Here is a 24,544-nt window from a genome sequence, read left to right on the forward strand (position 1 = left end):
ATTATCTGAAAACATCATCAAATTTTGATAATATGATTATGAATGTTGCCACTCTTTGTATAGAATTATGAGACAATGAAACACATGATATAAAACTACTTCAGTAATTATTTATGAAAAAAGAATAAATGGGACGTTAAAAAAACTGATCCAATTAAACACAGCCCGGTTTCAATTAACACCCTTTTCATGAATACATGTTCGTCAGCTTAGTGGGTCGTATATTTGATTTCTTCTGCTCTGCGCTTTGAAATGAAATATTGCGTTTGACTTTCAAAGTTTGAGCCGCAAAATCGCGTCACCACTTATCGCAACTGGCTTGAATACTGGGACCGCCACCACGGTCTTTCCGGTCACAGCTGCTACGCCACTGACACTGAAGGTTATCTCATGCCCTGACTAGAGCCCCCCCCCCCCACCCCCCACCACACACACACACAACCATTGTCTATTATTAATATCGCGAAGTCCACCGGAATTGTCTCCCACCTGAGATATGTGTTTGGTATTGATATCCGATGAGTCGGCAACTGGCTTCAATCCGTAATCCTAAACGGTAAAAGATCAGAGCCCAGATCTGTCTCTTCTGGAGTTCCGCAGGGGTCCGGGCTTGGGCCCCTGCTCTTCCTTGCATACATAAATGACCTCCTACAAAATATCCAGTCTAAAGTGCGTCTTATTCCCTGATGACACTGCAATATATACATGTTACTTACCTCTGTCAGACAGTCAAATACCCTCCAAAATGACCTTGAAACACTAGAAAAATGGGAGTTGGACTGGGATAAGGAATTCAGTCCCTCCAAGTGTCAAGTTATCTATGTCACAAGAAGGAAAGATCCTATTCCCTCACAATACTACCTGCATGAATAAATACACTTCTACAGTCTGTCACTTCAACAGAATAGCCTACATTGGCGTAGATATATTAAACAATCTCGTGGGACGCACACATAAATAAGTCAACCACAAAAGGCAAATATAAAGGTCGACTCAAAACCCCTTAAGTCCTCGTCAGACCACAGCTGGAATCAAAGAGCTATAAAAATACTTCTTTGCTGGAATATAGCTCCGAAGTCCGGTCTCCATACGCACGATCCAAAATGGACCAAATTGAAGCGGTCCAAAGACGAGCAGCGCATTGAACAATGTTCGACTCTGGCCGCACTTCCAGTGCCACTGACATGCTATATAGCCTTAAATGGCGCAGGTTAGATCTCCAGCGCATTGATTCCCAACTCTCAGACGGTCTCTTATGTATAAAATCTCAAATAAACTTGCTGCATCCACCTAACAAGGCAATTACGCCATTATCATCTGCTGTCTTGCAACCACTGACTATTACAAATACTCTTTTTTCCTCAGGACTATAGTCCAATGGAATAATTTTCCTCCTGACATTCTCTTCCTTCCAACCTTTGAGCAGTTCAATGCTGATGTTTGCAACATTGAACATACTTCACCATAAGCTTGCTCTTCATCCCTGATTTGATTTTATCTTTAAAATCACTGACAATATTTTTTTCTCTTTTATTTGGCCCGATTTTCTTTTATTAACAATCTTTGTGGGCTTGACGTTCACGTAAGTGTCTACGTCCCGACAGTAAAAAAAGAAGGTAGATAGTCTGGTAGTCCAAGTAATAGGACGTTTCAGGGCAGCGTGATAAGTTTTTACTATAAAATATCAGACCATAAAATAAATCATCCTAAATAAGCCAAAGTCTGGTAACTCGTGCATTCTTTACGGGTTTTAGCGAATATCTTACTTTTTATGGACTGTACTTACCAAACAGTCACATGATTAGAAAATGTCTGCCCCTTGTATTTCAAAACAATGAACAGCTGATAAAAAATAGTATTTTGACTTATATTTAAGGGCCATTAGCAATGTCGTTTCACGGCAGTGATATAAGCGCTACGAATGATGAGAGAAAACGACTTTTATCCGTGCAAGCAGATGCTGATTATGACGAAATTGTGATTATACAAAGTCCTAAAAAAGGTGTTTTATTTTTAACTTGCCACAATTGTTTCCATGGATTTTTTTCTTTTATAATGTGTAACAGAGGAACTCGAATCTTAAATTTCAATGTTTAGGAATGTAAAGGTTTAAAGTGTTTACATCTTTAGATGTGAAGTTTGTGTCACAGACATGCTAAGTAACTTTATTGCATATGTTACTAAATATAGTAACAAAATTGCACTGCACAAAACACCCAGATTTTATACTTCCACTAACAGGATCATCATACTGGAGTAACCTTTATAACCCTTGTGTAACCAAAGGAATAGAGTAGTAACCCTGTAATATACATGGGTGATTTCAGAAAGATTTAAAAAGAATTTTTAGTTCTAGACCAGAAAAGGTATGGGACATGAATGTGAATATTAGGTAGCCACTCCAGATATTGTTCATACCAGCCAGATGCGAGACATCATACTTCGAGTGAGGAAATAAAAAAAAAGTGTCGTAGGATTTAACTAACAGTCACATTTCTAAAGAATCATAAGAAAAAAATCAGACAAAATGCCCCAGGGAAAGGGTTATAAATCTCTGTCTTAAATTGATGAAATACTTCTCCTTACTTACAAGTAGATTATGGCATAAATTGATCTGACATTATATTTGCAGGGTCATCATGGTATTCTTCAGTGTTTCTTGTAGTGAATGCTGCCCTTGGTGCAGGACTGCTCAACTTCCCAGAAGCCTATCACGAGGCAGGAGGAGTTGTAGTAGCTATATTTGTGCAAGCTGTAAGTAGCTTCTTAACCTTTACCCTGCTAAATTTCTAAAATGGACCGGTCCATCATTCTATTTGGCCAATACCAGTTATTATTTGAAGGGGTCACTGTGCACTGAAAATTTACTGACTGAATAGCGAACAGCGCAGACCAAGATCAGACTGCATGGATGTGCAGGCTGATCTTGGTCTGCACTGGTCACAAAGGCAGAAGCACTTGTCGCCAGAAACTAATGTAACTGCTATTTAGGTCAATACATCAGGGATTTTTTCTGGGTTCTATAACTGTATTAAGTTTTGACTGATAACTTTGTCATAAAATTGATGAACCAAGGCCAAATGACTTCAGATGTATTAGCTGACAAATGGCTGTGCAGACCATGGAAGGTCTAGATTAGTAGCCTTACAAGTTCTCTCCCTACCAGACTATCAGAATGGGCACTGAATACTCTGATTTCTGCCTGCTTTTGCCCATTAGAACCTTGGTTTTCCCAATATTTTCCACTGGACTGGGCAATGCTCATAAAACTTTAGGTTTTGCTAACTCTGGCACCTCAAGCAAGGTGAAAGTTTTGAAAGGCTAAGCAGTGTTTTGTAATAAAATATAATAATGCTAATGTGAAAAATGTTCACATGTCATAGATCTGCATGACTGTTATTCTCAGTGCATTTCATTTCACAGGGGGCCACCGTGGCTGAGTGGTTAAGGTCGCTGACTTCAAATCACTTGCCCCTCATTGATGTGGGTTCGAGCCTGACTCAGGGCGTTGAATTCTTCGTGTGAGGAAGCCATCCAGCTGGCTTACAGAAGGTCGGTGGTTCTACCCAGGTACCCGCTTGTGACAAAATATGGCATGGAGGGGCACCTGGGGTCTTCCTCCACCATCTAAGCTGGAATGTCGCGATATGACCCATAATTTTGTTGATGCGACATTAAACGCAACAAAATGAATAAATAAATTAATTTCACAGATATGCTAGTCTTGTAAATTTTAGTAAAACTTTGTCAGCATCCTGCTTTTATGTACAGGTAATGGAAACATAGTCCATTGCAGTATTCATCACAACTATAATATATAACAGACAGAAGTAAAGAAGGTGGAAAGGTTTAGCATATGTGATTTTTTTTTCAATTTTGTGAAGATCATTTTCATATTTGTTGGGTTTTTTTCCAGTTATTCCTGGTGTTTATTGTGACAGCGATAATGATCTTGGCTTACTGCTCAGACATGAACAGTGTTGGCACCTACCAAGACGTTGTACGCACAGTGTGTGGACGTAACGCTCAACGAGCAAGTGCAATGTTTCTAACTACGTACTGTTTCGGGACCTGTATTACATTCCTCATTATCATTGGTGACCAGTGGGAAGAATGTAAGCCTATCTCAAAATTAGATAATAACTCTATTAACTGTTGTTTATAGATAATAAGGTCAGGGTTAATATGCTGATTTGTGTATACCAGGCTGAACTTAATAATACATTAATATGAACTATATATTTTGATAATAAATCATGATGAACTCTTCTGAAAAAAAAGGTCAAAATTCAAGCTAACTTTTTTAACTGCAAGATTGTTACAGATCCTTTGAATATGCATATAAACTTCAAACAAGTGTACAGTCAACCTCTCTACAACTGACACTGTTGGAAAGACTAAAATGCGTTTGTTGTCCAGAGGTTGTTGGTTTGGAGAGGTAAATTTACTAAGAATTCTGTTGGAAGGAAAATTTCTCCCTTTATTAGAGAGGTGTTTGTTCAAATGAAGTGTCATTAACTAAGGTTTTACTGTTTTACATTTACAGATACAAAGTGTTTTCTTAACCATAACTGCCTTCACTTCATTATTTCAGTTTTCCTGTTTGTTGCAAAGAAGTTTTACTGTGAGAATCATCCATGGTACATGGATCGTATATCCACCATTGTGATAACTTCATTCATCTTGATTCTACCCTTGTGCTTCCCAAAACGCATCGACTTTCTGAAATACGCAAGGTACACCAAAATGTTTTCTTAACACCAGTCCTGTTTTTTGACCATTTAAATTTAAGAGTAGCATTTTGATATGTGTAGGTCTATATTTTACATTTGAATTAAGAGAAAGCAAGTAGAACTGCTCTGAAAATCTTGTTTACATTTATACCAAAATCCCGTTCAACTCTTTGACACAAGATTCTATATTATACCTATTCTGACTTGAAAATATGGAGATATTTGTGCCCCCAAACCCCTATCCCCCAAATTGTTTTTAGGGGCACATTGAGTTGCTCTTGTCTGTCCATCTATTCGTACATTGTACATCCCTCCATCCAAATTTGTGTCATGCATATCTCAAAAAGTTTTTGATTTAGAGTCATCAAACCTCACAGGAATGTTATTCAGCATACAAAGTTATGTACCTGGTGTTTGGGATTTTACACAACCAGACCAGAGTTATGGCCCTTGACTTAGTCAAAAATGTGCATAAAAAGGACCTAAACTTACGCCAAGCATCTCAGACAAGGTGCGCACCATGAGTAGTTGGTCTTTATGCAGGGCGTCATAAATCAGAATCGAATCACAGATCCTTTGTTTTCTCTCTTGACCTTCACTGTCCTTTAGCAATGCTGGGTCATTTGTGAATCTTTTGTATCACTCGAAGATCAAGACACAGAGGACCGAACATTGTTGTGATGTCTGATTCATTAGTTTATAAATTTCAGCTGGTGTTTGCAAACATCTCCACATTACTAAACAGCTGTCTGATTAGCTGTGCAAGCTGATGATGACATTACATGCATTATAAACAGCAATACTCACCTAGTTTAAACATTTTTAGCTCGACTATTCAAAGAATAAGTAGAGCTATCCTACTCACCACGGCGCCGCCGTCACACCTTGGTTAAGTTTTTCGTACCAGTCCACTTTTTGACAAAGTCTTGAGTTAAAGTTTTGAAACTTTCAACACAACAATTATGGCCCATGATTTAGTCAAAATATGCATTAAGGGCATAAAAGTTTGTTTCTCATGTATGTCAAAATGTACTTGACCTAGAGTCATAAAACATTAGAGGATTGTTATATGGCATGTCAAATTGGCATCAGATGTTCTGTTTTGAATTTCACTCTGCCAGACCGGTGTTACAGTAAAATACACATAAAGTACTTAAAAGTTGTGTTGCATATATCTTAAAAAATATTTCACCTAGTAGAGGGTCTTGTAACCATGTACAGTGATAGGAAGTGGGGGCGCAATTGTCCTATGGACACGTTTAGTTTTTAATATGTAGTGTATGGCTATAACGCTAGTTCTCCAAAAGTTGAAAGTTATACATCGTACCAGTAGAAGCTTGTTTGTTTCCATGAAATTATTAAAGGCGTACGCTAGAATTCCCTGTATATGAGATGGGCGAAAATTTTCCCAATAACAGAATTTCTTTAAACTTTTGATATTGAAGGACAATCATCTAAGAAACAAAAAAATGCAATAAAAATCATAGGTCACTGGATTCGAAAAAGAGTTATCTGCTCTTGAAAACATCATTTTTGGGGGAAATGCCATTTTCAAGGGCAGATAACTCTTTTTCGATACCGGTGACCTATGATTTTTATTGCATTTTTTTGTTTCTTAGATGATTGTCCTTCAATATCCGAAGTTTTAAGAAATTCTGTTATTGGGAAAATTTTCGCACCAAATTCTAGCATACGTCCTTAATATTTCACGGTGTCTATCTTTCATGAATTCAGTTGTTTGTGTCAGTGCATGATATTAAATCCCAGTGAAGAACAAAGATGTCCATTTATTGTTTTTTTCTTTCCAAAATTCACAAATTTAATTATTAATGCGTTGATCAAAACTGCAAAATTTCATGCCAGTGAAATTAAAAGCACTGACCTCCAGATTTTTGGCAAAAATTATTTTTCTTTAAAATTGAAGTTTGGTCATATTATGAACATTAGAACATGAGTATTTGTTTCTTAAAAAATGCCAAATCAAGAGAAAAAAAATGCCCGAGTCAGGAATTGAACCCAGGCCTTTACGACAATAAAACTTCTCTGATGTTCTTGACCAGTACATCAGGCAGGAATATATACCTAATGATCGTTAAAAATAAAGCTTTATAATTAAGGTAGTTTAACTATGAAACCACATTACAATTTAGAATGGAAAAATTAATACAAACAACTACTTATGGGTTTCGGTGACATATAACCTGTCATTAACTATGTTTCAAAGCCTTATAAAGAAATGTAGCAATAATTTTCAGATATCTAAAAATGTCTTCTTTTATTGTTGTCGTATGATCTTGAGGTAAGTGCCTTTAAAGGATTTCACAGTAAACAGTAAAAAGTTGTTTTTCTTTGTTCTTTATTTTATGTTGTAAGTTTTAAATGGAAAAATATTTATTTTCAGTTTTATTGGTGTGCTAGGCATTTTGTATGTTGTTGCCATGGTAACAATAAAATATTTTCTACCTCATGACCCACCAGGACCAATCAAAACCAAGTAAGTCTTGATAGAATTTCATTTTAGGCTAGTGATGTGGTATTTTTAGCTATTTGACTTGTAACTGTCATGAAAAGAGTCGGTGGTTATTAGGCTAAAACTGACAAACTTGTACAATATATCAACAGAGAAATAATGAAAATGTTTTGAGTTCCTGACTTATGCAGAAAGTTAAAGTCATATTTTTCAGTATTTCTCAGTAAAGCTTTATATGTATAGGATATTCAATCCTCCAAGACAGTTATAATATTATAGTATGTAACATTTTGCTAGAAAAAAGCTCTGGTTGAGTTTTGTTTAATTTTTTAGTAGATTATCAAAAATGCTTGATGATAGAAATACCCATCAGACTATTATTTGATGACAAAGATTACCTGCTAGACAAAGATGAACTGTTCAACTGTACAGTCATGATTTACAGTTTAACCTTTAGGCAGCAATTGCAAGTTCACCTGTCAGACCATGGCTGACATTTTACTCGGGGCCATGGTTGGCATTTCGCCCCTTAGACTATGACTGGTATTTTACCAGTATGACCATTACTGACAGTTCACCCATTTAACCATATTTAATGTCTACCTGTTAGACCATGATTGACAGTTCACCAGTCAGACCATGATCAACAATTTACCATTAAGACCATTTTTAAATGTCTGCCTGCAAGGCCATGGTTTACAATTCATCCTTTAGACCATGATTGACAGTTCACCAGTTATACCATGATTGACAGTTCACCTGTAAGACCCTGATTGACAGTTCACCTGTTAGACCATGATTAACAGTTCACCTGTTCAACCCTGATTGGCAGTTCACCTGTTAGATACTGATTGACAGTCCACAAGTTACACCATGATTGACAGTTCATCTCTTAGACTATGATTGATAGTTCTTCAGTTACACCCTGATTCACAGTTCACAAGTTACACCATGATTGACATTTTACCTGTTAGACTATGATTCACAGTTCACCTGTTAGACTATGATGGGCAGTTCACCAGTGACACCCTGATTGATAGTTCACCAGTTAGACCTTGCATGATTGACAGTTCACCAGTTAAACCTTACATGATTGACAGTTCACAAGTTACCATGATTGATAGTTCACCAGTTAGACCTTGCATGATTGACAACTCACAAGTTACACAATGATTGACTATTCACCAGTTAGACCTTGCATGATTGACAACTCACAAGTTACACCATGATTGACAGTTCACCAGTTAAACCTTGCATGATTGACAATTCACAAGTTACACCATGATTGACAGTTCACCTGTTACTTTATACATAATTGACATTTCACAAGTTACACCATGATTGACAGTTCACCTGTTACATTATGCATAATTGACATTTCAAAAGTTACACCATGATTGACAGTTCACCAGTAGACCATGCATGATTTACAGTTCACAAGTTACACCATGATTAACAGTTTACAAGTTACACCATGATTGATAGTTCACCTGTTACTACATGCATGATTGACAGTTCACAAGTGACACCATTATTGACAGTTCACCAGTTAGACCAATGCATGATTTACAGTTAACAAGTTACACCATGATTAACAGTTTACAAGTTACACCATGATTGATAGTTCGCCTGTTACTACATGCATGATGGACAGTTCACAAGTGACACCATGATTTACAGTTCACAAGTTATACTTGATTGAAAGTTCACTAAGAAGACCATTATTGAAAGTTGAAATGATTCAATCTTATGCTTATAGTTTGACAAATTATTGAAAGTTGAAATGATTCAATCTTATGCTTATAGTTTGACAATTTATAAGTATGGGCAAAACCCAATTAAGGTATCCATAACTTAAATAAAAAAAGCATAAGAGTACTTTTAATTTTTTTAGTGTCACTCTGGAGAGGTCACCCTATAGATAGAAACTTCACAGATCTATTCTTTCAGCCTCCTTGGTTGGCTCATTAGGTAGATCTCAAGACTGTGAAAGGAGGGATCATGAGTTACATCCCTTGTTGCAGTGATAGTTGATTTTGAAGATTTGACAGAAGATAGTTATGTCTAAAGTCATATATCCTTCTTCTCTAAATCATGTAGAGACCTTCAGAAGTTGTCACTTACTTTGGGAGAACAAGTCAGTACTGGTACAGAATCCAGGGGGGCTGGTTGGGTTATCTGTCTGTCATTACACAACTGAAGTACTGATAAATAAAATGTGTTACTCCTATCAAATGAACAAATATACTGGCAGCATTAAAGCATTACTCCATATGATTTGAGCCGCACCATGAGAAAACCAACATAGTGCATTTGCGACCACCAAGGATCCAGACCAGCCTGCGCATCTGCGCAGTCTGGTCAGGATCCATTATATTCGCTCAAGGTTTCTCTAATTGCAATAGGCTTTGAAAGTGAACAGCATGGATCCTGACCAGACTTCATGGATGAGCAGGCTGGTCTGGATCCATGCTGGTTGCAAATGCACTATGTTGGTTTTCTCATGGCGCAGCTCATTTATCTTTTGCATTTTCTAAACATATCTCAAGGCTTCTCGGTGTCACAGTCAGTGGCTCTGCTTTTCAGAGTTGCACTGATTATACAGAAGGTTTTGTTTGCTGCTAGGTAGTGTTATATCAGTGTGTTTTTAACCTTTATATTCTGACAGGCCAGATACATGGATGGATGTTTTTCATGTTGTGCCAACAATATGTTTTGCTTATCAGGTAAGAAAAAAACACTTATAGCTTCTTAGCATGAAAAATTGAATGAAAGTAGATAAGTGTTTAAGGTCCATTGATAATCTTATATTTTAAGTAATTCAAAGAATAGGTAGAGCTAGTGCACTCCTCAACACCTGGGTCAGTATTATTGTCTCGATTGGTAGAGTTTTTCTATGTAAACTGATTTCTCTGTAACTGCTGGTGGGAATGGTTTAAAACTTCAGACACGTGCTTACTGTGATGATCTAACATGCGTTGCTCAAGTTCCATAACTCTGTTTTAAAGGCGTACGCTAGAATTCCCTGTATAATTATGAGATGGGCGAAAATTTTCCCAATAACAGAATTTCTTTAAACTTTGGATATTGAAGGACAATCATCTAAGAAACAAAAAAATGCAATAAAAATCATAGGTCACCGATTTCGAAAAAGAGTTATCTGCCCTTGAAAACGTCATTTTTGGGGCTAATGCCGTTTTCAAGGGCAGATAACTCTTTTTCGATACCGGTGACCTATGATTTTTATTGCATTTTTTTGTTTCTTAAATGATTGTCCTTCAACATCCAAAGTTTGAAGAAATTCTGTTATTGGGAAAATTTTCGCACCAAATTCTAGCATACGTCCTTAACTCTGTTTCACTTTTTCACAAAGTTATGTCCCACTTTTTTTTTGACCTAGCAATTTTGGTTAAGTGTTTGTTTTTTATGCTGTTATCTCATTTAACATCATAAGAGGGGAAGTTCTATCACCTTCACCTATGTTTAAGCAAAACTGTTGTTCCTTTTGTACTTGTTTATGTTATTGTATTCATTGATATACCGGTAACTGTTTTGCATAATGCTTTTGAGTAGTAGAACATTACTGTCCTCCAATGGCTGATGTTTAACGACAAAGTTGAAGAATTGTAATGCTATAGTACAATTGCTCATTCCAAGATTTTAATGCCTTTCAAAGACCTTTTATTAGTTTCTTTAAAATTTTCAGCTGAAATGACATATGCAGAGTAAGTTATGAATATTATGTGTAATTTCTATGTCTTATTTCTTCTTTCCAGGCTTGTCAAGATTTTAAGAATTTATCAGAATGTCATGATATACACTCAGATCTTATAAATAAAATTGATACTTCCCATTACCTCCCTTTTGATTAGTCTGTATTTGAAAAGTCTTTCATAACTTAGCCAAAATGCTCCGCTGACACTTTACTTTGAAAATTTCTTATATAGCTTTTCTTCTGTTTGAAGCAGTATGTGATAATGCAAGTCGGTTTAACTGATTTTTCTGAGACTGCATCACTAATTTGCATTTGACTACATTACTGTTATCATTACAGTCTCTGCTTCACATGAAATCTTTTTAAGCTTGACTATGCAAAGTATCTTGAGAGTTTTCCTACTTGACTCTGTGTCCGCATCTGCGACGTGTTAAAAGTTTTGATGCACTTTCACGATATCTCAATTATTACTGGATGGATTCAGTTCAAACTTAAATGGTTGTTCCTCATTATCAACCTTGTTATTTGCCACAAGGGCTATAACTCTTGCACCACTATTTCATGAATTATGCCCCCTTTTTATGTAGAGTCTCGGGGTAAAGTTTTGATGCACTTTCATACTCTTTATCTTGAAGTTGGTTACTACTAAACAGAGATGATTCAAAGTTAAGCTGTTCCACATCATCACCCACATCATATGACACAAGGTGCATTACTCTACAGACTTAAACTATGGTCCCACATCATTGTCCACATTGGAGGTATTAATCACACTAGTGATAGCTCTAGCTTCCTCAGATATGCCCTTTTTCTTTATCAAGCATAGAAATGGTTGAGCATACTGTCTTTGCTGACAGTTCATGTTTTTATTGTGTAAGTACATTTGTCATTGACAGGTGTTTTGTAAAACTTAAAAATATGGAGTGCAATGTCTGAGACACATTTGAAATTATGAATAAAAAACATTTTACAGGGATTTTTACAAGTACATAAATACTGATTTTCACATCTTTTGTTTTCTTTAAAAATGAGATGTTTGTTTTAAATAAAGTTTTGTGTACAAGGAGATTTTTCTTCCCAACAGAGATGGAGTAACTTTATATCAGCATTGTACTTTGGAATAAAACCAGACTGTCTGTTTTATCCTTTCATAAAGTTTTCTCTTTGGGGGCTCCATGGCTGAGTTGTTAAGGTAGTTGACTTCAAATAGCTGTGGGTTTGTTACCTTGCATGGAGTGTAGAATTCTTTTATGGTAGGAAGCCATCCAACTGGTTTATGAAAGGTCGGTGGTTCTACCCAGGTGCCCATCCATGCCTGAAGTGATACTAATAGGTTGCCTGGTGTCTTCCTCCACCACGAAAAACTGAAAGTCACCATATAATCAATAATTGTGTCACGGTGACATTAAACCAAACAAAAAAACGTCTCAAACTTAAAATTTACCTTTCTATTTTTTAGCTCACCTGAGCAATGCTCAGGTGAGTTTTTCTGATCGCTCGATGTCCGGCGTCCGTCGTCTGGCGTCTGTCGTCTGTCAACATTTAGCTTGTGTATGCGATAGAGGCTGTATTTTTCAATTAATCTTCATGGATATTGGTCAGAATGATAACCTTGATGAAGTCTAGGCCGAGTTCGAAAATGGGTCATCTCGGGTCAAAAACTAGGTCACTAGGTCAAATCAAAGAAAAACCTTGTGTATGCGATAGAGGCTGTATTTTTCATTTAATCTTCATGAATATTGGTCAGAATGATAACTTTGATGAATTCTAGGCAGAGTTCGAAAATGGGTCATCTCGGGTCAAAAACTAGGTCACTAGGTCAAATCAAAGAAAAACCTTGTGTATGCGATAGAGGCGGTATTTTTCAATTAATCTTCATGAATATTGGTCAGAATGATAACCTTGATGAAATCTAAGACGAGTTCGAAAATGGGTTATCTCAGGTCAAAAACTAGGTCACTAGGTCAAATCAAAGAAAAACCTTGTGTATGCGATAGAGGCTGTATTTTTCAATTCTTCTTCATGAATATTGGTCAGAATGATAACCTTGATGAAATCTAGGCCAAGTTTGAAAATGGGTCATCTCGGGTCAAAAACTAGGTCACTAGGTCAAATCAAAGAAAAACCTTGTGTATGCGATAGAGGCTGTATTTTTCAATTGATCTTCATGAATTTTGGTCAGAATGATTGCCTTGATGAAATCTAGGCCGAGTTCGAAAATGGGTCATCTGGGGTCAAAAACTAGGTCACTAGGTCAAATCAAAGAAAAACCTTGTGTATGCGATAGAGGCTGTATTTTTCAATTTATCTTCAAGAATTTTGGTCAGAATGATTACCTTGATGAAATCTAGGCCGAGTTCGAAAATGGGTCATCTGAGTTCAAAAACTAGGTCACTAGGTCATATCACGTAAAAACCTTGTGTATGCGATAGAGGCTGTATTTTTCAATTGATCTTCATGAATTTTGGTCAGAATGATACCCTTGATGAAATTTAGACCAAGTTCGAAAATGGGTCATCTGGGGTCAAAAACTAGGTCACTAGGTCAAATCAAAGAAAAACCTTGTGTATGCAATAGAGGCGGTATTTTTCAACTGATCTTCATTAAATTTAGCCAGAATGATTACCTTGATAAAATCTAGTCCGAGTTCGAAAATGGGTCATCTGGGGTCAAAAACTAGGTCACTAGGTCAAATCGAAGAAAAACATTGTGTATGCAATAGAGGATGTATTTTTCAATTGATCTTCATGAAATTTGGTCAGAGTGATTGCGTTGATGAAATCTAGGTCGATTTTGAATATGGGTTATCTGAGGTCAAAAACTAGGTCACTAGGTCAAATTAAAGAAAAATCTTGTGTATGTGATAGAGACTGTTTTTTTCAATTGATTTTTATGAAATTCGGTCAGGTTGATTGCCTTAATGAAATCTAGGTCGAATTTGAATATGGGTCATCTGAGGTCAAAAACTAGGTCACTTGGTCAAATCAAAGAAAAAACTTATGTATGTGATAGAGGCTGTATTTTTCAGTTGATCTTCATGAATTTTGGTCAGAATGATTGCCTTGATAAAATCTAGGTCGAGTTTGAACATGGGTCGTCTAGGGTCAAAAACTAGGTCATATCTAAGAAAATGCTTGTTTTATCACAAGAGACCAATTTTTTGGTCCAATCTTAATGAAAATTGGTCAGAATATTTGTTTCCATGAAATCACTAGGTCAAACATGTTTTACACTGTTACGGAGTGTTTCTTAGGTGAGCGACCTAGGGCCATCTTGGCCCTCTTGTTTTATGTAGCCAGCCCAGTTAGTTCAGCAGTATCTGTAATAATTTGACAGATAACCATGTGTCTGAAGTCATTAATTTGATTTTGCCACCCACCAAAGTCATGTGGGGAAGTTGTAAGTTATTTTCGGAGAACAAGTCAGTACTGAAGCAGAATTCTGAAACACTGGTTAGGTTAGCTGACATCCAATGTATATTTGAAATACTATTGAAAAATGATGTTAAACCAAGTCAACAAAATAATCTAATTCTGTGTGTTGTATCTTTCAGTGCCATGTCAGCATTATACCAATATATTCCTGTATGGAGCCAAGAAATTTGAAACAGTTCTCAAAGACAGTGTCAGTGGCGATGTTTTTATGTGTTGCTACATATACCGGAACAGCTGCATTTGGCTACCTGACCTTCGGCGACCTTATTACGAGCGATATATTGTTATCATATGATCCGGATCCTGCTGTAATCATTGCTGTGATATTGATTGCTGTAAAAACATACACAACATATCCTATACTGCTGTTTTGTGGAAGGTATATACTTTGAATTTGGAGGAAAAATCCACTTTAACAAAATATAGACTTTGAATGTTTCATTTTACTTAAAAGATGTTAATGAACCTACTTAATATGTGTTCCTTTTCCTCTCAGTTAGAATACGGCACAAAGTTTTATAATTTCAAACTCCGATCTCGAGCTGTAAACCACTGTAATTACATGTATAGTTAGTAGAGAGGCTTAGTTCCAACTCCCCCTTCCCCCTCGCACTTATACAAATGTCAGTTTTCGTGATAATTTTAAAATGATCTACATATTTACAGGACATGTGTAAAGTCTTTTACTAAGTTTATAATCATTTATATATATCTTATACAAGACAGTCAATTAAGTTAATAGACACTTTTATGGAGCAGTTTATTAGACCATGAATCCAGTGATTTATATATACAAACTGAAACCTCCCTTTTCTCAGTTTTATCAACTGTTCACTAACTGTTGTTTTAGAGCTGCGTTTGAGTGTTTATGGACAGACTTGAGAGGACTTTCACCATCAGTAATAGCCGAGCAGGAGCGAACTCGGCGTATAGTAACAACTGTGATCTGGTTTGTGGCGACGCTGGCGTTAGCTGTTTTTATACCAAATATCGGCATTGTTATAGAGATTCTAGGGGCCTTTGCTGCTGTGTTCATTTTTATATTCCCAGGTATGTTGGTAACTGAAAGCTAGAAAAATAGAAAATGAATATGTTTAGAAAATGGTACTATTAAATAGTTGAGATTACTACCCAAACAGTCGTAAACAAATATAAGGTACTTTATGGTATTCTGTTTATGTTATATTGACACTTAAGTAATTATGTCTCCCCCCCCTCTGGGGGAGACATATTGTTTTTGCCCTGTCCGTCCGTCCGTCCGTCACACTTCATTTCCGAGCAATAACTGGAGAACCATTTGACCTAGAACCTTCAAATTTCATAGGGTTGTAGGGCTGCTGGAGTAGACGACCCCTATTGATTTTGGGGTCACTCTGTCAAAGGTCAAGGTCACAGGAGCCTGAACATTGAAAACCATTTCCGATCAATAACTAGAGAACCACTTGACCCAGAATGTTGAAACTTAATAGGATGATTGGTCATGAAGAGTAGATGACCCCTATTGATTTTGGGGTCACTCCGTCAAAGGTCAAGGTCACAGGGGCCTGAACATTGAAAACCATATCCGATCAATAACTAGAGAACCACTTGACCCAGAATGTTGAAACTTAATAGGATGATTGGTCATGAAGAGTAGATGACCCCTATTATTTTTGGGGTCACTCCGTCAAAGGTCAAGGTCACAGGGGCCTGAAAATTGAAAACCATTTCCGATCAATAACTAGAGAACCACTTGACCCAGAATGTTGAAACTTAATAGGATGATTGATCATGAAGAGTAGATGACCCCTATTGATTTTGGGGTCACTCCGTCAAAGGTCAAGGTCACAAGGGGCTGAACATTGAAAATGATTTCCGATCAATAACTAGAGAACCACTTGACCCAGAATGTTGAAACTTAATAGGATGATTGGTCATGAAGAGTAGATGACCCCTATTAATTTTGGGGTCACTCTGTCAAAGGTCAAGGTCACAGGGGCCTGAACATTGAAAACCATTTCCGATCAATAACTAGAGAACCACTTGACCCAGAATGTTGAAACTTAATAATATGATTGGTCATATAGAGTAGATAACCCCTATTGTTTTTGGGGTCACTCTGTTTAAGGTCAAGGTCACAGGGGCCTGAACATTGAAAACCATTTCCAATCAATAACTTGAGTACCACTTGACCCAGAAAGTTGAAACTTCATAGGATGATTGTACATGCAAAGTAGATGACCCCTAGCGATTTTGGGGTCATTCTGTTAAAGGTCAAGGTCACAGGGGCCTGAACATTGAAAAACATTTCCGGTCAGTAATTTGAGAACAACTTGACCCAGAATGTTGAAACTTAATAGGATGATTGATCATGCAGAGTAGATGACCCCTAACGATTTTGGGGTCACTCTGTTAAAGGTCAAGGTCACAGGGGCCTGAACATGGAAAACCGTTTCTGATCAATAACTTGAGAACCTCTTGACCCAGAATGTTAAAACTTTATAGGATAATTGGACATACAGAGTAAATGACCCCAATTAATTTTTGGGTCACTCTATTAAAGGTCAAGGTCACAGGGGCCTGAACATGGAAAACAATTTCCGGTCAGTAACTTGAGAACCACTCAACCCAGAATGTTGAAACTTCATAGGATGATTGCTCATGCAGAGTAGTGACCCCTATCGATTTTGGGGTCACTCTGTTAAAGGTCAAGGTCACAGGGGCCTGAACATTGATAACCATTTCTGATTAATAACTTGAGAACCTCTTGATCCAGAATGTTGAAACTTCATAGGATAATTGAACATGCAGAGTAGATGACCCCTATTGATTTTTGGGTCAGTGTATTAAAGGTCAAGGTCACAGGGGCCTGGTCATGTGAAATCATTTCTGGAAAATAACTTGAGAACCACTTGACCTAGAATGTTGAAACTTAATAGGATGATTGGACATGCAGAGTAGATGACCCCTATTTATTTTGGGGTCACTTGATCAAAGGTCAAGGTCACAGGAGCCTGAACAGTGACTTGAGAACCACTAGGCCAAGAGTGTTGAAACTTAGCAGGATGACTGGACATGCCAAGTTGATGATCCCTATTGCAGCCAACCATCAGTGTCTCTTTGACTTTCGCTCCTGACTCCTATTGACTTCTTGCCTATACCACTTTGCATTGGGGGAGACATGCGCTTTTTTGCAAAAGCATCTTCTAGTTCATATTTCTTATTTTCTGTATTTTAGTGATTATACTATATGTTAAAGTAACATTAAGCTGAAATAAAAGGCATGCAAGTAAATGCTGTATATTTGGGTATTTGTGTGTTGCTTTTATTTCACTGTTTGATTGTTGGAAGTCTTTTTGCATTGTTAGAATATGTGATTTGTTGCTGGCATATTTCATTTGACAACGTATAGTTTAACAACAACAACAACAACAACAAAGCTGTTGTAAAACTTGCAAATTGTACTTTTCATTAAAATACAATGTAGTAAAAGCAAAAATTATCTTACGATACTATCTGGACTACAGGGCATACTATAGAAGACATTTGTTTGTGTCAACGTACTAAGATCAAATTATCTTTCACTGAGTGAGCATCAGATCTGAGATGCAGTATTCTAATCTGGCTTTATGTAACATCTGACGGTCACACGTAGAAGCTATTTTTATGATATATGTAAAACAAACAAAAAAATCTTTTTATTCCTAGGCCTTTCAATGGTCTCTACCAAATTTGCTGGTGTATACCAGGGAAAAATACTTTTTTATATTTTTCACTATGAAATTACCAAATATATTTCACTGTGAAATTTCATAAATCTGCTACAGTATGTAAAAGAGTGGTGGAACCTATGCTCGCGGTATTCCTATGCTCGCGGTATTTTGATAAATATGCTCTCTGCAGAAGCACTGATAAAAATATTTCATCATGCTATGTTCAACACCGACCAGTGGTGAAATGCCTTTACAACAAACGTAGCGATAGCCGCGCGTGCCGCTCACGTGACGCTCACGTGACGTATACAGCAGCCGATACATTTTACGCAATCTGTATCCGTCGCACAAATCTCGCGCATATATGTCAAAATCACTAAACTAAAGTTACTTTTTTAGAAATCATGGATTACATTCAGATATAAGATACATTTAAGAGCAAGATATGATGAATGTGACGCCTGGCTACACTACGAGTGCCTTTCGAACCATGAAAAGATCGATGTTGATCTTAGTATTTTGACAAAGTCCAAATGGTTCTTTTTGAGCTGTAGGGAGGAGTAAATTTCCTACACACAAAAGAAGTGTAGAAAACATTAGCGAGTTAATCACTGTCGTTGTTTGAATCTTTAATACTTGAACATTCTGTTTTTAAACAACATTATTATACGTTTTTAAGCTTTGTTCTAATAGTGACTCCATTTCGGAAAGGGAAATATAGAGGCACATACTAAATTTTATCCCCATTTATTTTGTTTTTCACATAATAAATGAGTAATGTTGTAAATATTATATTCGCATATGCTTGTTTGTTCATTTTTAGCCTGCTGATTTTTTTTTCGTCCTTAGTTTAATCGATATTACATACCGCCAGCAAAGGTTCCCTTCAGGGCGAATTTTCACCTTTTCACGTATGCCGTGTCGATAGCTCACGAGATGACTAAGGCATGTGATGACGCACATCAACAATATGTTTCGATAAAAGGAGGATAACTTTATATTTTTGCATAGGCAAATCGAAATAATAATTTTTTCTTGCTTCTTAAAAAGATTATATATGTACAAAATACCGCGAGCATAGGTTCCACCACTCTAGTTGTATGTTATATAATTTTCAGGTATGTGTATGCTGGCTGCTACAATGACTCAAGTGAATAGTTCAGGACAGTGGACTGGTCGCAGAAAATACCTAGTTGGGTTCTCATGTTGTTTTATAACTTTGGGGACATTTATTTTTGGTCTGACATTGGCCCAGTCTATCATGAACTTCACAGCAGGAGGAATAAAAGCAGACAAGTCAAAATACACCTGCTGACCCCGGCTGTATAGTAGGTTTTTAAACTGCATGTTAATGTTGAGAAGGAAAAAGAAGAGCAGACTAGAAAGCAGGTTGCTCAGTGTGATAAAAAAAACTGGTTGTTTACATCGTGAAGGAAACAATATCATGAAGGATTCTCTGTAGGATAATTGATCAAACATTATCATAATTATATTTTTTCTCCGTAATTAATAATAGAAGATGCCTCTCATTTTAATAGTTTACCAGTGCACTTTGATTCTTAGTTGTGAAATATAATACTTCAGAATTTAGAAAAAATATTTTTAGGAAAAGCTTTAGAGAACCTTTAAAAAGTTTTGTTAAAGATCAAAATCAGTCTCAGTAGAAAATAAAAAAAACAGTGAGTTTTCTCAGATGTTAAAGGAATAAACAGTAATTTCTGAAAGTGGTATCTAGCTTGCAGGTGCCTTTGTCATATATAAGAAGAGGTTGGGAAATTTAGCTTAAAGGATTAAATATTAACCAAGAGTCTCAGATTGGAAAATACTGGTAAACTCTTTAATATGCTGATTTAAGTCTAAAATTGATGATAAATCTATTAAATGTAGACTGTGTAAATATGTATATATTCTATTTATACTTTTATTTCAACTTTCGAATTAGAGTAAGTTTAGTTAATTTTTATGTATTAACAATTTTCACCTTGTTTATTATAAATGCTAACAGATTTTAAAAAAAAAACTGTTTTATTATTGTTATCTTAATTCATTTTAAAATTAATTCTTATTTCTGGCATTTGGATATAATTCATGAATATGTTTTTTAACCACCAGAGTTTAAAGAGTTTCAAATAATTTTTGTTCATCATTTCACTGAAGCATAATGTTATAAACAACTACATATGGCAGATTTTACCTTGGATTAAAATATAAGTCTGACACTAGGTCAACATAAAGATATTGAAACAAAGTTGGTTTAATTTTTAGGATATGTTTTTAAGTTTTGTAAACACATAGACACTACAGAACGTTATTCCATCAGAACCTCAGAACAGTAATATTCTAAAAGTAGCATTTTTTTTTATTAACAAAGAACTATGTTCTTATTTGGTTTCCAGTCCTGTTATGAGCCTCTGGATGGAACAGGAACCATAATATTATTTAATTTATCCACCATTATTTATCACTTGACTGTTCTGTAAGTTAACGCTTTACTTTATTTGGAAGAGTTTGTACACGTTCTTAATATTTTAGAACACTGTTCTTCATTATTCCTTTGACTTAGAATAAGTTAGGAGTTTTCTGAATCTTCAATGGAATATACATTGTCATAAACCAGTGACTGTCATGGCACTTAGCAAAAATTAAATGAAAAGCTTGTTTTACTTTCGTTTTACTCAAGATTACTTTATTCAGTTTTAGGGAATATTGTATTTTATTTCTCATTGCTCTTTCTTCTATTTATTGATCTCAAAGTATATATTATATTATGAATAGGCCATTTAGTGTACACTCACTGATAATCAGTATCTATCATAGTTTAATTTATATTTTAAGTGCTTTCATTTAGTTTAGTTATTTGTATAATAATTTGATTTTATGGAAGGTTGATGTGATTCAAATTAATGTTTTTGCATCACATAATTACATTTTCTAACTCAACAAAGATTTTTTATTTCATGTTATTGTTTCAGTTTCTTTAAATTCAGACCCACAATATGGGCTATGTTTAATATAATGAAAGGAAATGATAAGGAACTTACCTACAGCTTTAGCCCAGTGCAAACATTGTGGATTTTAATGAGGTTGGTTGTTTCTAAAGTTTTTTTTATTCAAGGTAGTTCTGCATGTTAGGATAAAAAAAAATAGCTTGTAGAGTCGGATTAAATTCTGATAATTCAGAACTTATATACTTAGAAAATTTGGCAAATATTGTGCTTGTTAGACTGATTTAAAAATTTGGACCTGTTGCAAGTTTTGTTAATGGGAGTCTATGGGGGAATCACAGTTTTGATGACATTGGAATAGAAATTTTTCTAGGTAGATTTTACTGAAACTTCTCAGTCTTAACATATATACTGAAATGAAATATATATGCCTGTGTGATTGTTTTAAATATATTTGCCCATGATATTAAGACGTCAGCACATCTCAGATTGATTTTAATAGATTGTTTGGTATAATTTTACATATTTAAAGAATTTTTGATATCATATTTTATTTTTAGAAAGATAGTAATGTTGCTGTTCTAATAAATTTTGCACACAAGTTGCCAATACAATGATTTTCGTTCCTTCTACATTTTCTTCATAAATCAAGTGTGCAGAACTACCTTAAGATGAAAGCCTTCATTTTGGGTAAGCATCAGTGTGATTGCCTTACTTTGCAATATTAACTGTCCCAGCAATTTGCTGTAATTATTTCAATTACTTTTAATCTGTTTAGACTGTACAATTTAAATGCTAGCAAAAGAATGACATTTTAATGTACATGTTGAGTTTGAGAGCCTGCAGACTTGCATTTTTAAATAAATATGTGTTTACTTATTATTGATTGATATTAGTAGAGAAAATGTTTCAAAAGGTTGAACTGATTTATATGCATGTGTATATATAAAGAAATATGTATCTGTTTGTTTTTTCAGGCAATTTAAGTACAGTAAAATGTATTATATATAAACTTACTTGTTTCTTGGAAATGTGCAAAAGTCATTAAATGTTTATTGTAATAAATTTTGTGAACTAATACTCAGAACGGCATTTCCAGCTGATTGTTATGTTTCAGTTTTAATACTTTTGTAATATTTGCGGTTGTTAAAAAATGTAAAGCACATTCTCGTCTTAATTCCTATGTACATTTTTATCAGTTTTTTTATTAGTTCCCTACCAGTGGAACACTTGGGCTTTAGGATGCCCTCATCCTGTAATTACTCAAAAAGTATTCAAGCTGGATTCATAAAACTTGGTATGTGGTCATCTGTCAAGGTCAAGTACAAATTTGTTTCCACTCCAAACTTTTAATTACATTGAGGGATTTTTTTTATTACTACACAGGTATGTTCCCCATGATTAGACAATGTGTCTCGCACATGACCCATGGTTGTCGGTCAAAGGTCAAGGTTACTACTGAAGGTCAAGTGAAATTATTTCTGCTCTGTAACTTTTATGTGCATGGATGGATTATCTTAGTATTGCACACAAATATTCCCCATGATGAGACAATATGTCACATACATGATCTATGCTTGTAGTTTAAGGTCACTATTGAAATTCAAGTAAAAGTAGCTTTTGTTTCTTAGCTCCTAAATGCCTTTAAGCATTTTTATTCCTAACACTGCACTAACAAAGTGGCACTGCCACTGCAATACTTGGTCACTTGTTTATAATGCTGTAGAAGAAAAGCCTTTTAGTACAGGACTTGATAATTATGTAACAGAAAATTACTGTATTGTAAGATTTAAAGAAAAGATGTGTAAAATTTGTGTTAGACTAAAAGAAAATGAGTGTAAGATTAAAAGAGAATATGTGTAAGATTATCATTAACTTGATGTCTGTGATGCTCTGTGCAATATACGTGACATGTCAGGAGGTCGATATTTTCAAAATACATGCAAGTACTGTAACCCTGCATGTAGAAAATCTTACCATGTTTATGTAGTAATAAGCAGATTCAAAACTACATATGTATGCTCCCCTTCAAAGAAGGAGGGGTATATTGTTTTGCAGATGTCAGTCGGTCTGTCGGTAGGTAGGTCGGTCGTATGTAGACCAGTCCGTTTCCGGATGATAACTCAAGAACACTTGAGCTTAGGATCATGGAAGTTGATAGGGAGGTTGGTCATAACCAGCAGATGACCCTTATTCATTTTGAGATCAGTAGGTCAAAGGTCAAGATCACAGTGACCCAGAACAGTTAAATGGTTTCTTGATGATAACTCAAGAATGCTTGGGCCTAGGATCATGAAAGTTGATAGGAGGTTGGTCATGACCAGCAGATGACCCCTATTGATTTTGAGATCAGTAAGTCAAAGGTCAAGGTCACAGTGACCCAGAACAGTTAAACAGTTTCCAGATGATAACTCAAGAACGCTTGGGCCTAGGGTCATGAAGGTTGATAGGAAGGTTGATCATGACAAGCAGATGATCCCTAATGATTTTGAGATCAGTAGGTCAAAGGGTAAGGTCTAAGTGACCCAGAACAGTTAAACCATTTCCAGATGATAACTCAAGAATGCTTGGGCCTAGGATCATGAAAGTTGATTGGGAGGTTAGTCATGAGCAGCGGATGACCCTATTGCTTTTGAGGTCAGTAGGTCAAAAGTCAAGGTCACAGTGATCGAGAACAGTTAAATGATTTCCGAATGATAACTCAAGAACGCTTGGGCCAAGGATCATGAAAGTTGATAGGGAGGTTTATCATGACCAGCAGATGACCTCTATTGATTTTGAGGTCAGTAAGGTAAGGTCAAGGTCACAGTGACCTGGAATAGTTCAACCGTTTCTTGACGATAACTTGAGAACGCTTGGGCCTAGGATCACAAAACTTAATAGGGAAGTTGATCATGATCAGCAGATGACCCCTACTGATTTTGATTTCATTAGGTTAAAGGTCAAGATCACAGTGACCCGGAACAGTTAAATGATTTCCCGAGGATAACTCAAGAACGCTTGGGCCGAGGATCATGAAAGTTGAGGTTGGTCATGACCAGCAAATGATCTCTATGGATTTTGAGACCAGAGGTCAAGGTCACATTGACCTAGAACAGTTAAACGGTTTCCGGATGATAACTTGAGAATGCTGGAGCCTAAGATTGTGAAAGTTGATAGGGAGGTTAATCATGACCAGCAGATGACCCCTAATGATTTTGAGGTCAATAGGTCAAAGGTCAAGGTCACATTGACCCAGAACAGTAGAACTTTTGTGTACAGTGACTAAATAATTTCTGTTCCTTGTGCAGTTACTGAATGCATCAAGGGGGGCATTTCATGTTCTACGAGCTTTTGTTAGGCTTTTAACTATGTGTTGAATCTTTACAGCTAAATGGTGTGAAAATTGTAATGTTGTGAATTTGAACAGTCTGACATGAATGCTGAAACAAAGAATGAAGTAATTCAACTTGTACATGATCGGAGTACCAGTCTCAAATATCTAACTTTCTATTGTATGCTTAATTTTCCAAAACCTTAACTTTGATTCATAAAATAAAAATCTTTCTTGTTTAA

At 35.9% G+C, this 24,544-nt stretch overlaps 1 protein-coding gene across 1 annotated transcript; it reads left to right on the forward strand.

Annotated features, from left to right (window-relative positions):
- Positions 1-1,806: 1,806 nt before the first annotated feature.
- Positions 1,807-24,544, forward strand: LOC123548435 (sodium-coupled neutral amino acid transporter 7-like). Its single transcript, XM_045335700.2, has 9 exons — positions 1,807-2,002; positions 2,633-2,754; positions 3,917-4,115; positions 4,595-4,736; positions 7,135-7,227; positions 9,872-9,929; positions 14,472-14,731; positions 15,203-15,402; positions 19,163-24,544. Exons 1-9 carry the CDS (start codon positions 1,888-1,890, stop codon positions 19,357-19,359), a joined length of 1,386 nt encoding a protein of 461 aa, XP_045191635.2. The 5' UTR covers positions 1,807-1,887; the 3' UTR covers positions 19,360-24,544.

The sequence above is a fragment of the Mercenaria mercenaria genome, chromosome 6 (assembly GCF_021730395.1).
Source record: "Mercenaria mercenaria strain notata chromosome 6, MADL_Memer_1, whole genome shotgun sequence".
Taxonomy (NCBI): Eukaryota; Metazoa; Mollusca; class Bivalvia; order Venerida; family Veneridae; genus Mercenaria; species Mercenaria mercenaria.

Coding starts and splice junctions, on each gene's coding strand:
- LOC123548435 (XM_045335700.2), top strand. CDS start 1,888: ATGTCGTTTCACGGCAGTGATATAAGCGCTACGAATGATGAGAGAAAA. Junction 2,003..2,632: donor TATACAAAGTCCTAAAAAAG/GTGTTTTATTTT, acceptor TTATATTTGCAG/GGTCATCATGGTATTCTTCA. Junction 4,737..7,134: donor GACTTTCTGAAATACGCAAG/GTACACCAAAAT, acceptor ATTTATTTTCAG/TTTTATTGGTGTGCTAGGCA.